The following is a 15,442-nucleotide window of genomic DNA, read 5'->3' as shown; positions in this document are numbered from 1 at the left end:
TACATCACTATCACTTATGTTTATAATCATAAAAGCAGTATCCTCCAGCCCTAGAACTGTGGATGACGTAAAAATCAAATAGGAGCAATGGCTATTTTTTTTTACTCCATTTCACCCACTTGTGCCTCTTTATGTTGAAAAACAAGCATACAGTAATGTTTAAAATGCAGATCAGATGTCCATTTAGGGCAGAATTATCCAGTAAATGAATGTTTCCCCAAAAAACACGGTGCACCCTTCTTATGTGAATGAGGCTTTACCTGTAAAGTACAGTTCACTCAGGCATAACACACTTGAACGCACCTTCAAATACATTTTGCAATTAACTGACTGAGATTGTTTTGCTGAGATGTGGAGGTGAAAAAGCTACAAATAATGATGTTATCAATGTAGTATATCAAAGCTTGTTTAATATTAAGAAAAGGCATAACTCTCTAACCCACATTCTTTCAGGACATGGTAACTAAATTATTCAGTTGGCATGAAAAGTTGATATAACCTCAGGTAGGAAATGGGCCTGTGCACATAAGAATGCCCGGTTCATGTAAACTTAAGTGTACGGTTCATGCACACATTACACTTGTTATTCACGGACTCTGCATTGAGAAGTGAGAGCTACCAAAAACACCACTTTGTAGGCGACTGTCAGCAGTGTACAGGTGTGCATTGATTCAAATGAAATGAAGTGAGTTCTATAGGTAAGCCCTATGGTAGAGGTTGAAGACTTCTAGAAGAAATTAACTGTTTAAAACTCCGCGATGACAGGGAGACACATTTTCTGTTTTGCAAATAAGTAGCTTTGCTGCCCAGTGTACTCTAATGGAGCTGTAAAATAATCCACTTTGCTGTAATATCAAGCGATTCTGTACTATGTTATTTGAAGATGGAAGTAAAGGATCAAACGATAATGTGAAGCAATTACATCATTCTGCAGCATAGGAAGTGCTTGTTGGAGGAATCCTTAGTTCCTTGAGATGTCCATACATTTGTCATGTAACTGTAAGTAAACACATTCTAAAGGGCCTGGTAAAGTAGGTAAATCTACGGATTGAAAATTTCGCACATGTAGCTTTATGCATATGCATGGGCAGAGCTTTCTGCCTAGATGCAACCCAGCAACCCTAGGCCGAAATGTACAACTTGTAATAGGGGTATGTTTCCCCACAACTTAAAAGAAGGGGTAGGACACATACAACCAGTGCTTTAAATGGAAAAATAGAAGTGCAGGTACTCTGTAATAGAGTACCTGCTTGTTTCTGAGAAGTGCCGGTACTCTCCAATTAAAAGTATTACGTTTTTCCTGAGATATGCCGGTACTCTCCCTCTCAAAATAAAGAAGTGCCGGTACTCAGTAGCGGAGAGTACCGGCCCATTTAAAGCACTGCATACAACGTCAAATATGACTATAAAGTTACTACTGGTCGCTTTTTGGCTTTATGGTCGCATTTTAACCATGTCTCTGCAAAAAATATTTCTACTTAACTTAGATGGATGTCTAAGTCTACATGATGAAGAATTAGCAATTTGAAAGAACACCGGAAAACAGACAATTACCCGAGGGAAATAGTTCACACCTGATAAACAGCTAGGAGCTTACAAACAGATACCACACTTTGAGATCTGCCACCTTCCCCTTGGCCGCAAAAGTGACTCAAAAGGATGCCATATCAACCTCGTTAAAACCATATTCAAATTTCAGACTGGCAAAGGAGAAGTTGATGGTGGAAGGACTTTTTTAAGGTCTTCCATAAATGCCTTAATAAAAGGTATTTTAAAAAGTGACAAATGCTCCTTATTTCGCATGTAGCATGTCACTACGGTTAAATGCAAAGAAACAGAAACGTATGTCAGTCCTGCTTTCGGCAAATGTTACTTACAAATAGCGATGATATTCAGAACAGTCTCATTCAGAGGGTCTATCTGTTGTCCAAAACAGTACTGGACAGATCGTTTCCAGAAAGTACACTGGATGGGCGTATGTACCTCCTGCACAATTTGCTTTCACTTCTCTGGGAGATAAAGGTAACCAAAGTCTAGGGCATCAGGTGGACGATAGCTAGATTTAACTGATGAAGGTCAGGGTGTCTGATCAGCCCCAGATGCTGATCAGGAGGTCTAGTCTGAGTGGTAACTTCTAGTCGGGATGCATCATCATTTCTAGAAGCATGGAATAACATGACTGCCTTGCCCATGTTGAAAATACGAGAAAGAGGGTCATTGATACTGCATTGTATCACTGAATATGGAATCAGAGGCAGTGGAGGAAAAGTATAGGCAGATAATCCTGATTAGTTCAAAGTGCATTGCCCTCTGACTACATGTGCGGGGCCATGAAGGCGAAGTTTGGGCATTTTGCTTTCTGCACGGTGGTGAACAGATAGATTGTGAGAGTACTCCATCTTACTTGTGAAGTACTTGAGGATTAATTTTCTATTTATTGATGTGTTCTGCGTAACAGGTCCAAAAAATTGTTCAAGCCTAGGATATTCTGCGATAGTGGCAGATTGTGATTTCGTATGGCCCAATGCCAAATCTTTTGGACTAACAGTGACATCAGTGACAACAGAGTTCTTCCTTGCTTATGGATGTAGTACAGCATTGTCATGTTGTCTGTCCTGATAAGAACTGTCTCAGCTGAAATGAGAGGAAGAAACGCCTCAAGTGTCAATTGTATTGATGTAGCATCCCTGTTGCTCTTGGTTCCAGGTTCCCTTAATGATCATATGGGAAAGATATGCTGTCCACTCTGAGAGAGGTATCCATGGTAAACGCTACATGTGGTAATGAGTCCATGAATAGCCTGCTCAGCAACAAATTTGTTTAGTCACCATAAGTGTGCGCTCTGGTCTTTACTAATCTTAGGTCTTGCCACTGACCCTCCGCTTAGGACCACTGCCTCATTAAGCATTGCTGTAATGGACGTATGTAATCCAGCAAGCAACATTACGGCTATGCACAATGACATCATCCTCAGCAGTTTCATTACTGTCCTCAAAATGAGAGGACGTGCTGTCTGAAAAAGTGTCAGCAGTTCAAGGAATTATGCCTGGGTGAAATTTTAATTAGTGAAGCATAATTTTGGGCATTATTGCATTACACTTTGTATGTGAAATTCAGCAAAATGACACCATTATGCCAAGTGGTGTAATTGGTGGTGGCTCAGGTAAAAAAATTATAGTGCTGGGTTATGAGAACAACACGAACACACAAAACACAAGAGTGGCTCTTTTTGTTGGTAGGTGTGGTTGACAGCAGAGCAAGATGGCAGAGTACTAGTGCAGCTTCTGCACTCGGCTTGTTAATATCCCCCAATATCCTGTGAGAAATCCAACATCCAGAACTAACTCTGCCTGCCACACTGGCACTGAGGCCCCTACCCTAGCAGAAGGATCTCCAACTCAATGCTGAGCCCTTAGTGGCGAGCTACAAAGGAAGCAGCCTCCTGAGCCCGAGACAGCTGGCAGTGTGGACTCCGTAATGCAGGAGCCATCCCGCATTACTTGAGTGTGCGCTGCGACTCATGAAGCCTCTGCAGAGAGATTGGAGGAGGAGCAAGATTCCCCCAGGGAACGTCTGATTGGAAGTGTGAGCAGAGGCATGGGAGAGGCTTGTGCCATGATCTCTCCCACTCTACAGGATTCCTTGCTCTACCATTGAGGCTGGAGTGGGTGCGGCCCACTGGTGAAATAACGTACTGTGGCCTCTGCTGTTAAAGCACAGCGGTGATTTAAGTGGCCATACGGGGGTTCAGCTCACCTTGGTGCCTCCAAGGGGCACACAACCGATGACAGGCACTCTTTGCTGAGGTATTTTTTCGATTAACTGTGATCCATAAAACATCACAATGGATCCGGGGTGAGTGCGGCCCCAGGTGACATAACATCTTTTAACTTACTGGGTGCATGAATGGAGTGGTGACCGTTGCCCTAGGTGCCATTGGGGCCTTGGAGTGGTGACCGTTGCCCTAGGTGCCATTGGGGCCTTGAGGAGATGACCTCGCCCATTGTGTAGCGCTCTTTGTGTAGCCCACCCCACACCACAATGGTCCACTTGGGGTAAAATCTATTGCCCGAATTCGGACCTAAGTGTTGGAGGCCCTCTCTAATGCTTGTGTGAGAGCCCCCCCCCAATTGTGGGTGCCTCCTGCCACTTCTCTGGTTCCACAGTAATGGAGGTTGGCTTTGCACGGCGGTCCCATTTTGGGCCTCCTAAGGTTGAATTGCTTTCAAATTCCCACCTACCTCCCTCTTTTGCTTCTCTTCTTTGTGTTCGATCCTTGGCTTGATGGAGATAATTTGGGAAAGGATAAAATGGCAAGTGGATCCAAAGCAACAAACCTGACAAATATGCATTCTTGAAAGCTTTTTTGAGGGGAGGGTGCAAGCCAAGAGGCTTCACCGACCACACCTATGGAGCAGAGAGAGAACGGGGAGAGCCCACATTATCAGATCTGATATGTATGGGACACAAATTCAACCCTGGAATCTAAGATGACAGCATCTAGGTCGAGATGTCCCTCCTGTGCACCGACCTCTGAAAAGTTAACGGTCATGTGAGGTCTGTGGAAATGACAATTACTGCACTGGACGAGGTAATGACACTATAATCCACAAAGAAACTGTTGTACTACAAGCCCGAGAGAACTGAGTCGAATGCGTAGGGGCGATCATGCTGGAACAACATACGCCTTGTGAGGGTGCTGGGTGATCTATCTATGGAGGAGCTGATCACGAACACCTTAAACAGAAAGGGCTCTCTAGATTTTTCTCTGTGGAACACGCCCAGAGGGATGCATGGCGGCAGACTCCCTTAGCCATAATCACAGTTATACACAAAGCAGGCAAACCATTGAACCAATGCTCCTCTTACAGGCCTATTTTGCTCTTGTATGCGGATACCACATTTTTGGTCTAAGTGCTTGTCAAGCGCCTGGCACAAGTCATTAGGGTCCTTGTGCACCCCAAACAGTCAAGCTTTATACCAGGCAGAAGCACCATGTTGAATCTCCGTCAACTGTACAGTTGCCTTGCCATGACTGTGGGCATTAAAATTCCAGTAGTGGTATCTCTAGATGTGTTCAAAGCATTTGACTCTGTTGATGGCCCCTATTTATTCACAGTACTGGAAAAGACGAATCCAAGGCCACTCTATTTGAGGTGGGTGAAGCTGCTCTATTGTGACCCCCTGACTTGCATCAGAGTTAATGGCAAATAGACTAAATTCCTTCTCTATAGGGGCACCAGACTGGGTGCTCGCTTTTCCCTGTGCTCTTCGTCCTGGCCCTAAAACCTCAAGCATGCTGGGAAGAATAGATCTCCTAGTATGTGGACTGCTATGGACTACGGGCTGGGAAGAGAAAATCTTACTGTATGCGGACGGCATTCTACTATATGTTGCTAAGCTAGAACCTTCTATAGACCAGATAATGCAGTCCATACAAATATTTACAAGGTACAGTGGATTTAAAATAAACTGGTCAAAATCGGTGATCAATCTACTCATGGGCTGGGAGCCACCCCAACGGATCTGGGGTGACGTGCAGATCACTAGGTTGGGTTTTAAATACCTAGACTTTATATCACTTAATCCTGTCATGACTTCTTTATTGACAATCTCTATGCCATCCTGAAGAAATTTAGAAGTGATGCTACACACTGCAAGTTGCTATCCCTCTTCCTACTGGGCAGGGCAGTGCTATATAAAATGATTTTCTTACCCAATTTTCTGTACATATTGCAAAATGCACCTTACGTTTTTCTGGAAAGTTTCTTTCAAACTGTGGACCAAGAACTGAGGCAACTGCTGTGGAATTGTGGCACTCCGAGGATAGCCCTATCTTCTGTTACCAGAGGAGTTGAAGATGGAGGGATTACTGGGCTTCAGAGCTTACTGTAGTAAATGACTGGGTCTTTGCTGACCAGAGAGCTCTATCTTTGAGGAACGAAAGAGCACTTATGGGGTAGAGAGGATATATAGCAACACTATATGGTAAGACAATTAGATTGAGCAGGCCGACATATGTGGGAGTGCTGTTCCAAGTGTGTGACAAAGCACTCCATCAGATGGGGTGAACCCCAACTATTACAAGAAACAGTTGCGGGGCATGTTGAGACAGAGCTAGGGCCTCATAGATTACTACACTAAAAGGTATGTAGGTGGGCACAGCCTTCTGTGATCTGTGCCTCTGACATTCCCTCGCTAAAGACATCAAAGATGGCATCCAGGGGACGCTAATCCACTGGAGGACATGAGTACTTGAGGAACCCCTGAGACTCTAGGCAGTCTCACTGATTTATACAAAGCTTATGTACAACCTACCTGATGTACTGGAACTTCTTAGTGGACTCTGGGAATTAGATTTTGGTGAGCTCTCCAATAACGAATGGATTGAGGCATTGTTTGGGTCTCTGGAGGTGGCAATTAAGGCAAGATTTCACCTTGTCCAGCTAAATGTCCTGCATAAAATCTATTATACTAGAACACTGCTGACCAGGATCGGCAGGCAGACAGTGACAAATGCCTCCGTAGCTGTCGGCAGAGAGCCAATGAGGCACACGATGAGGACTGTCATGTGATACAGCCATACTGGAGGGAGGTGGTACATACTATTCAAGGGTTACATGACCTATGCTATCACTAGAGAGAAAGCTCTGCCTCCTCGGCGTATGGGGCAACCAAGCGGGTGCTAGCTAGATACCAGCACCTGTTTTGTAACCTAGGGTTGATGGTGACCCCACAAAACTCGTGTATTTATGGAGTGCTCTGAAATTGCCTACATTGAATGGCGGACTACAGACATGGGCTGGTGCATGGGGGCTGAACGATTTGTATATGAAGGCAGACGATGTCTGCATAAATTCCAGAAAATAAGGGGTTCCTGGTGGAACTTGAGAAGTTTATTGTAATTTCAAACATGTAATGGCGATTTAGTAGCATACAGATTATCCTACTACACCCTCAGGACATTATGGTACACATGTTATGGTATTACTTGTTTGATTGATCTTCGCCATATGAGAGTTGTTGTTTAAGTATGCCCAACTGCAAAATGGAAAAAGCATCACATCTGGAAATGGGTAATGTTATCTTTGTGTTAATAATAGAAAGAACCTATAAAGAAAAGAGTGGCTCTTGTCTGAAGCATTGTGGTTTTTGCAGTACTTTGTTAGTGCTAAGTATGTCCTCATGTCAGTTTTGATTGCAAGGGCACACTTTTGGTAGCTGCCTGATTTACATTTAACTTAATTTTGCATAATTTTAAGAAATTTTGTGTAATTACACATAAATAAATTATGCACATTCCGCACACTTCAAGAGACTGGACTACCTTCACAGTCTCTTAACTTGAGTAGGCTTTCCCATATTGGTATTTAGGATAGCACCCAGAACAGGTTAGATCTGCTGTGGTAGGAGATACAACTTTTGGCATTGCTTGTGCAACCTAATCTGTTCAAGAGAGACACCGTAACTTGAGGGTGGGGTTGGCACTGTGGCCAGCTGCTGCTCTTTATCAGCCAATTTTTTAGGTAAGCAAATGCATCAATGGTATTTCTGTTCAGGTGTGCAGCCGCTATGACTATGCATTTGGTGAACACCCTCTCCTGTTGTGACCACTAAGGTAAATACTTTCAATTGGAAGTGTTGTCCACTTAACACAAGGTGCCGACAGCGTTAGTGTGCTGGTTGGGGATGTGGAAGTATGCATCCTGATGGTATAGGGTTGCCATCTTGATGTGCTCTGGTAGGTTACATCAGTTGAGCACCTGTGATCTAGGACTGATAAGGAAGTAGAGACATAGGCTCTTTAGGACTGCTGCTGGCTCTGGTACTGCTGCTTTAAAGATGATGATCTGTGACTTTCTTGTGGCTGCTATCTACAGAAGGCAGACCTAAGTGTCTGAGTCTGCAGCACACCTCTCACCATGGAATTTTAAGTGTACTTTTTAATTGTTTCCAATTTGGAAATGACCAGAGGACTGAACAGGTATCCCCTCATTCAACAGGACACTGATTAGCACTTCTGCAACTCTAGCCTAAAGCCTTAGCTAGCATTCTGTCTGTGAAGCACACTGGTGTTAATTTCCCTGGAGACGGTCTTCACAGAGTCCATGTGCACCTGACAGTTGCGTTGAAGGTCACCTTTCTATCAGTGACAAGTTTCTACCACCTGTCGCCGAAGGCCTCGGGGAGGTATTTAATCATCTCTTCTTAGCGCTAAGACCACTAAACATAACAGACAGGACATGTGTAGATCTACACCATCCACACACTACACTTCTACACCAATAATTATGTGAACTCCATTGAAGAGTTTTTGAAGCAGTGCTACACATACATAAAACATCTTTGTGAACGGAGCCCTATGATTTTAGGAGTCATCTCTAAAATGTTAGGGTGAGGTCTAGGGTATAACTTTTTTCATTTGTGCTGGGTCAGTAAATGTATCTGTAGCAAGGTTGTCTCACACAACACTACCTGAGGTTAAGGTTACAATTAGTCAATACTAAGACTGAGTGCAGCTTGTGCATTTCTGACTGAATCATGCTAGACAAACTGCATTTTGATACCGGCAGTTACATGAAAGTTCATATATGAGAGGTTGAGAAGTTGTGTAGATGAGCACTTTTTCTTTGACATTGACCTTGACTGACAGAGGTATAAAAGTGGATATCTGAGTCAGACTAGAAGATGTTTGACAACAACTCTGAACATGCTCCATAAGTCAGCTTTTATTTGCAGGATAAAGGAGTAGGGGAGGTAGGAAACAAATTAACCTTTCTATATAGAACAGTGGTCTCCAAAGGTTTTTAAGCCGCGCCCCACCAGCTGAAAAATAAAAATCATTGGTCCCCCCTCAGAATTTTTCACAATTATTTTTTTAATGATGGCAATGTTTAAATATGTTTAGACCTATTTGAATATTGCAGTTAAGTACTGTTACCTTTATAAAAATGCAATAACAAGCTATTGCTTTAAACAACGCCCTGTTATCTGTATAATGCTTCTTTTGGCCATAGCCTGGTGCCCCCCCATGGGATCACTTGAGGCCCCCCTGGGGGGGGGGCCCGCCCCCCAGTTTGAAGAACTCTGCTATAGAGGATGCACAGCAGGTTGTGTATCAGAAGGTATAACAAGGGTGTCCAAGAGCAAAGGAAGAGAAACGTTTGGGAAGATAGCATGCTCCAAAGATATTGTGTATGAGAGAGTGACTAAAATTAAGGAGCACGTATTATTTCCAAAAGCCAGTTTAACAAACTTTATAAATGTTATCCAAACTATGATATTACTTAATTATCTAAATCCACCTAAAGTAGGGTTAATTCCTTGAAGGAACAAGTGTACTTACATTACACAATTTTATTTTAGTTTGTTTCCCAAAAAAATAGCTTTGTTTTCAGTGAGTACGGCAAGACAAGTCACCTTGTTGGCAAATATAATATATGGTCTGTTCTCAAAACAGGAGAACCCTGAACCATGACGTTAATTCATATAAACACAAGAAGTAATGACCAAGATCTTCTCAAAACACAGAAAGCTTTCCATTCTCTGCATACCTGGTCTAGAAGCATCACTGAAGACTTGATGATCTCTCTCCATTTTTGCCTCTCATTGTCATGGTACTTTTGCTGGCTCTGTAACAACTGGGCCCATTCATTCTGTGACTGTGGTAATCTATGGCAGAAGAAAGGCATAATGAAATGGCAGGTTTAAGTGAGGTATCCTTATTTAACAACCTAACCCTCTAGAAACACCACCTGTATTCCACTTTACTTAACTATTCTCTTCCTCTAGATACATCTCTCTTGCTGCCTCATACACTGCTATCCATAGCCTGCCAACCAATCATGTATCCACGGTCTATTGTCTACTTTTTCATGCACTCTATGCACCTTGTGTCTCTTGCTCTACCACCATCATCGGTCTTTCACTATGCAAGCATTTGCTCCTCACTCTACCATTAACAGTCAACCTCTTAATCCACTTTTCACCATCGGCAGATGGGACAGCCCAAATTTAATGATTATAAATGCTGGAACCATCCTGAACCAATGATCATTTCTCTGGACACACCCCAGTCCATAGTTGCTTTACTTGTTTGAGAAGCAACTAAGTACAAATCAGGTTTGTCACCCCCCCAAAAAGACACAGTTCAGCCAGAATCAATAGGGCTTGCGCACCTCTTCACAAAGAAGTGTGGTTCGTCTCACCTTTGCATTCCATGGCCAGATTTCATTCTCAAATCACACTTTTGCAACTCAATATGGTGTCCTACACATTCTGTTACCTCTCTCCATCATTATTTCTGTGCCTCTCAATTTGTTTTCTATTCCATGTCTCTATCAACATCATCAACTCCCAATATCTGCCAGCCTTTGTCCATTTTTTTTTCTTCCATTCACAATTTGTCTCCACCCAACCTATCATTCTGCCAACCATCTACCGCCTCTCACTGTTATTTTGAAGCATCTCTTCTCTCTTAAAATGCTACAGTCCAGTATGATACACTGTCTGGAATATATTTTCATGTACATTCTTTGTCTCCTTGCCACTTTTCTTGCCATGCCTACATCTTAATCTTTCTTCGTCGGAACGGGAAGGATTGACAGCATGGGGATCCAGGAGGTTATGGGATGCCATCCTTGAAAAACATCAAGCATTAAGCACTTGGGGTGCGGACTTTTAGATCTTTGATGACTAGCAGGCTAGCCACTGCAAACAACTGAAACTCCAAAAGGCAGATATAATCCATGATAGACAGAGTAGAAGATTGATGGCACTTTTGCGAATTCGATTTTATTTTGGTAACAACCTCGAGCTGAATATCGCATGTTAGGAATGTTTATTAATCATTATAGCTTAGCATACAGCCCAAGAACAGATGTTAAAAGTATTGGTCATTTCATGGCTTACATTGAGAACACTGTCCTGCTGGAATTTCCCAAGTCCTCCCTTGCCTATTTCAAAGTTGCACTGCATTCTGCTACACAAACAGCAATAGACATCAGCAGGTGCAATAAGATAACTCCATCATACACTTTCTACACTGACATTTTGTCCTGGGCTGGCATTTGTTTTAAAAAGATCGACCTAGCATGCTCGGCAATCCATTGAGGAAGTCCAAATTGGCACAACGATATCTATTACTTCATGGAGGGCAGTGGTGCTCCCACATTCTCCCAATTCAAGCAGAAGATGCCAAGTTCGAGAATGCACCATTTTATGGAGTTTTATTCTGGAAATCCTGTGTGTGCTCTCTCACTAACTGAACTTTGGAAAGCAACTGAAAGCCCATGTATTTTATGTTTACCCACCTAGTTATTGCATTACATATTTTTGCAAGTTACAGTATTTTTATAAATCTACCTATTCCGTTTTTTCTTTCGAATTTAGCATTTTTGTAAAGTATGCAAATGCCTATTACCTCATACAACCTAGTGCTTGCTTTATAAGGAATAGCGTGTCCTGTAAAAGACAAGTGCTTGCTATGAACAGACAAGTGTGTGCAGGAGCATACTGATAATGAATAGAATTTAAAAGAAAATAATGGTGTAGTGCTCACCTGGCATGGTGGAATCCCAGGACTGTGTCTGCTATGTAATAATGCTAAGCCTGGATACATTTCCAAAAGCCCTTGCGAGCTGTGTATAATTTGTTTGAAAGCGTTCAGAGTTTCCTTGCCCACAGTCATATCAGGTACCCTTGATTCTCATTCCTAACACTTTAAACAGCTTCTGGGATGCCTTTGGACCTCCTTTTTGAGTAATAGGTGAGCCATCCACCTCTAGGGTTCCCTCAGAGGAGGGACACACAAATGCTGCTGGGTCCATCATCACAACTTCACCTCCAAGTCTACCTTATGTCTACATTCTGAATCATGTGGCATATAACATTATATAGCGGGTAGCCAGCAGGCTAACTGATGGTGAGGTGATGATAATGAGCCCTTTAACACATGTTACAACATTTCCTACCACTTTCACTTTGGAGCTGAATGGAAGCTATGTATGTACATTATGTATGTAACACATGTTACTGAATAAGGGCATTATCTACTGCTGCCAAAGAATGGTCCTGCTTTAAAACAAAGAAAGACAATAAGATGTTATGGTGAAGTGGGCCGGTTATATTGTGAAGAACAGGTTAGTTGATAGAAGAGGCATTGAGGTTTGAGGATTGCAGCAGTGCGGAGAGCCGGGGCATTTGGTTATACCTGTCATGAAGCCGCAGACCCTGCCAGGCTGTGAGAGTCTGAGTTGTATACTCCAACATCCAAAGTCTGTAGAACAGCATCAGATTAAGAATAACCAGGAGCACCAGGCTGGGGAGAAAAGCAGAAAGCATGGGCATTAGATATATATATATATATATATATATATATATATATATAAAAATCACACTTGAGCATTATAAAATACTCTACAGCCTAAACAAATACAAGCCTTTAGCTTCTTATTACGTGAGCATATATACGATCTTCCCCGTATACCTGTCTGATCTAGCAGCATACTCGGAAATAATGATTTAATATTATACAAAAGAGAGCAACCACCCAGCTCGTTATATAACTCTTAATTCACGCACAACAATGAAAGTGTATGCTCTAAATACTATTAAATTGTATAACAATCAAACAAAACACATTCAATAGCGACATTTATAAAATAAAACACACTATGGGGGTCATTATGATCCCTGGCGGTTCAGCCTGCCATGCCGGCGGCGGGTAAAAAGACCGCCACCGGCATGGCAGGCTGAACCGCCATATAATGTACACATGAAGGGCTGCCATAGGCGGCCCTCATCCACTGCCAAGCTGCCTCCGAGCGCTGCTGCCCCTCGGATAATGATCCCTACAGCCACCAGCATTTCTCTGGCAGGTTCCCCCGCCATGGAAAGGCTGGTGGAAGGGGTACTCTAGGCCCCCACTTGGCATGGGCAGTGCAGGGGCCCCTGTGCAGTGCCCCATCGGGCAGTGATCTGCACGACGGGTGCAGCTGCACCCATCGCACAGAGGCATTGACGGCAGCTCCATGTGGAGCCGCCGGCAATGTCCTGGCAAGGCATTGTGTTGGGCCAGCGGGCGGAAACAATGTTTCCGCCTGCCGGCCCAGCAAAATGTTCATTATGCAGCCAGCGGGGTCCCAGGGAGGCTGCGGTCAGTTAAATGAACGCCAGCCTGAACACGGCGGTTAACACCGCTGTGTTCATAATGAGGGCCTAAGTCATGCTAGGAATTACCCGCATCAATTTTAATTGTACTACAAAGATTTTGCTCCATAACATCTTCATTAAATTTCAACATCCTGCCTCATATCACCCAGCACAATCTTGTTTTGTCTTATAGCATAGAACTAGAAGTTAAATGACAAGATGTCGATAAAAACACATCATTATACTACAGTTATCACCTCCCTATGCAATCGTATCAAAAACAGAAAAGCCACATAAAAATCAAATCACACAAGAACCACTCAAGCAGGTAAATATGGATGCTAAATATAAAATATTCCCACCACAAATACAGTGTTCTTGAATCATACAGTATTAACTTATCTGCACAATCATATCACATACTACGCACCCAACTATGCACCGTTATCAATGCCAAAGGTCTTGCTTACAATTTAAAATGTAAACATCTAACAGACTACCAATTCATACCCACAATATCACAGAATAGCCATTCAAAAACACACATTGAGCCATATACATCCTCTTAATAACATATCAAATGCACCCATTAGAGAAAACATTCATTTAAGAACATACATACTGCACGTGCAACCAAATAATACCACATAATGAATGTCACCATGCCCATTAAATCACACCAGATAGAGACACATAGGCAGCTCACAATATATGAAATCCACATACATGTGCAATGACAATATTACACACAATACAAAGCTGCAAAATCATGAATTAGCACACACCTGCCAACCATATGAACGCATTACGTAGCAAACAATGTTAAAGAGACATGGCTTTTATTAAAAAGGATGTTAGGAGAGCCCTTGTGAAAGGAATAGAGCTAACCGCTGGAGGAGGATTATGCTCTCAAATGCGGACATAACTGAATTAAGGAGTGTGCTGCCCTGCATGTTTAGGTTGACATATCACATGCCTTCATCATAGTTGTTAGCTTGACAACCTTGCACATGTGTTTGCATTTAAAATTTGAACGGGTTGATGGAACAGAAAAGGGGAATAATTAATCATAGATGCTTGCAATTGCTTTGCATTAATATGCTGCGCTGGAGAAAATGCCACCAAACCACTGAACTACTGTTGAGCTGTGCAATGGAAGTTCTATACACTAATGGAAGTATAGTGGAACCAACTTCTACACAAGAATTAAATCCTTGAGAAAATCCTTTATCTGACTATAATCTTACACTTTCTGTCTTCGTTGCTACTGTCCTCATTCTGTCTAGCTCCAATCTGTGATACATTCATAGTGCTTTACCCCTAATGTTACTCTTCTGCTTATCTATTTAACTGCATATTCTCATGCTTCCTGTAATGCTTTGTTATTGTTCCTCCTTCTCTTATCTGACTAACTGCATTTTTGTAGCATTTACAACATTGTTGTTTTACATCTGCGACAGTCAATATGATTGACTTTTTGTATTGAGATATATAGAATCAAACTAAGTTGGAAGTGGCAATTTCACTTTCACTCACTTTTCATTTAATTGTTCCCTTATATATTACGTACATAACACAATTTTTAACATGTAATACTCTTGTATAATAATGTCCATTGCAACTGAATATGTGATTGGCTTTTGGTTTCAATATGCATTGTACAGTGCTCAGAAAACAGGATAGCGAGCAATTTTTTCAGAACCTCTGGATAAATTTAAATCATTGTGCTGTCTTTAACCCTTACATTAAAGCCTTATAACTAAAATTTTAAATATTGGTTGGTGGTTTGTTTTGTATCTGTTTTGTAGATAAGCTGTCACGGTCGCTAAATGTATTTCTTATTGATGTGTTTGAAAAAACTAGCTACTACAATTTTATACAATGTACTATGTCATGGACCTAAGACTTCAGCAGGGTTATTACCAGAAGAAATATACCTCAAGCTCTGGTAGAGGCAAACACTTTCTTGAGACTGGAAATACATTCTTTAGAAAAGAGTGAAGAGGAGATATTCTAAAGAAGGAGTTCCCAACCTGTGGTCCGGGGACCCCTGGCGGTCAGCAAAGCCCCGTCACGGGGTCCGCGACTGCTTAGAAAATTAACTAACATTAGCAGATTTATAAAGTGTATATAAATATAGTGCCTTAATGTACAACTGAAAATGTTAAAACATTCTGTAAATGTCAAGGAATTTGAAATTAGAGGCTAAAAATTAAATTAATATCCTCAAATTCTTTTGTGGGAGCAGTGCAGGTGCATCAAACAGAATATAGAATCTTCCTAATACAAT

General features: G+C 42.1%; 1 protein-coding gene across 5 annotated transcripts in view; it reads right to left on the bottom strand.

Annotated features, from left to right (window-relative positions):
• LOC138285015 (protein Aster-B) overlaps window positions 1-15,442 on the bottom strand; it is a 405,970-nt gene that overhangs the window by 23,239 nt on the left and 367,289 nt on the right. For all 5 annotated transcript variants that reach the window (XM_069224429.1, XM_069224431.1, XM_069224428.1 and 2 more), the window contains 2 exons: window positions 12,212-12,319; window positions 9,555-9,672 (listed from right to left, as the gene is read on the bottom strand). In XM_069224429.1, coding sequence (XP_069080530.1) covers window positions 9,555-9,672; window positions 12,212-12,319 — 226 coding nt within the window. The remainder of the gene's footprint in view (window positions 1-9,554; window positions 9,673-12,211; window positions 12,320-15,442) is intronic.

The sequence above is a fragment of the Pleurodeles waltl genome, chromosome 3_1 (assembly GCF_031143425.1).
Source record: "Pleurodeles waltl isolate 20211129_DDA chromosome 3_1, aPleWal1.hap1.20221129, whole genome shotgun sequence".
NCBI classification, from domain to species: Eukaryota; Metazoa; Chordata; class Amphibia; order Caudata; family Salamandridae; genus Pleurodeles; species Pleurodeles waltl.
Note: the sequence above shows the minus strand (reverse complement) of the source record. Positions and strands in the feature narration are given on the sequence as shown.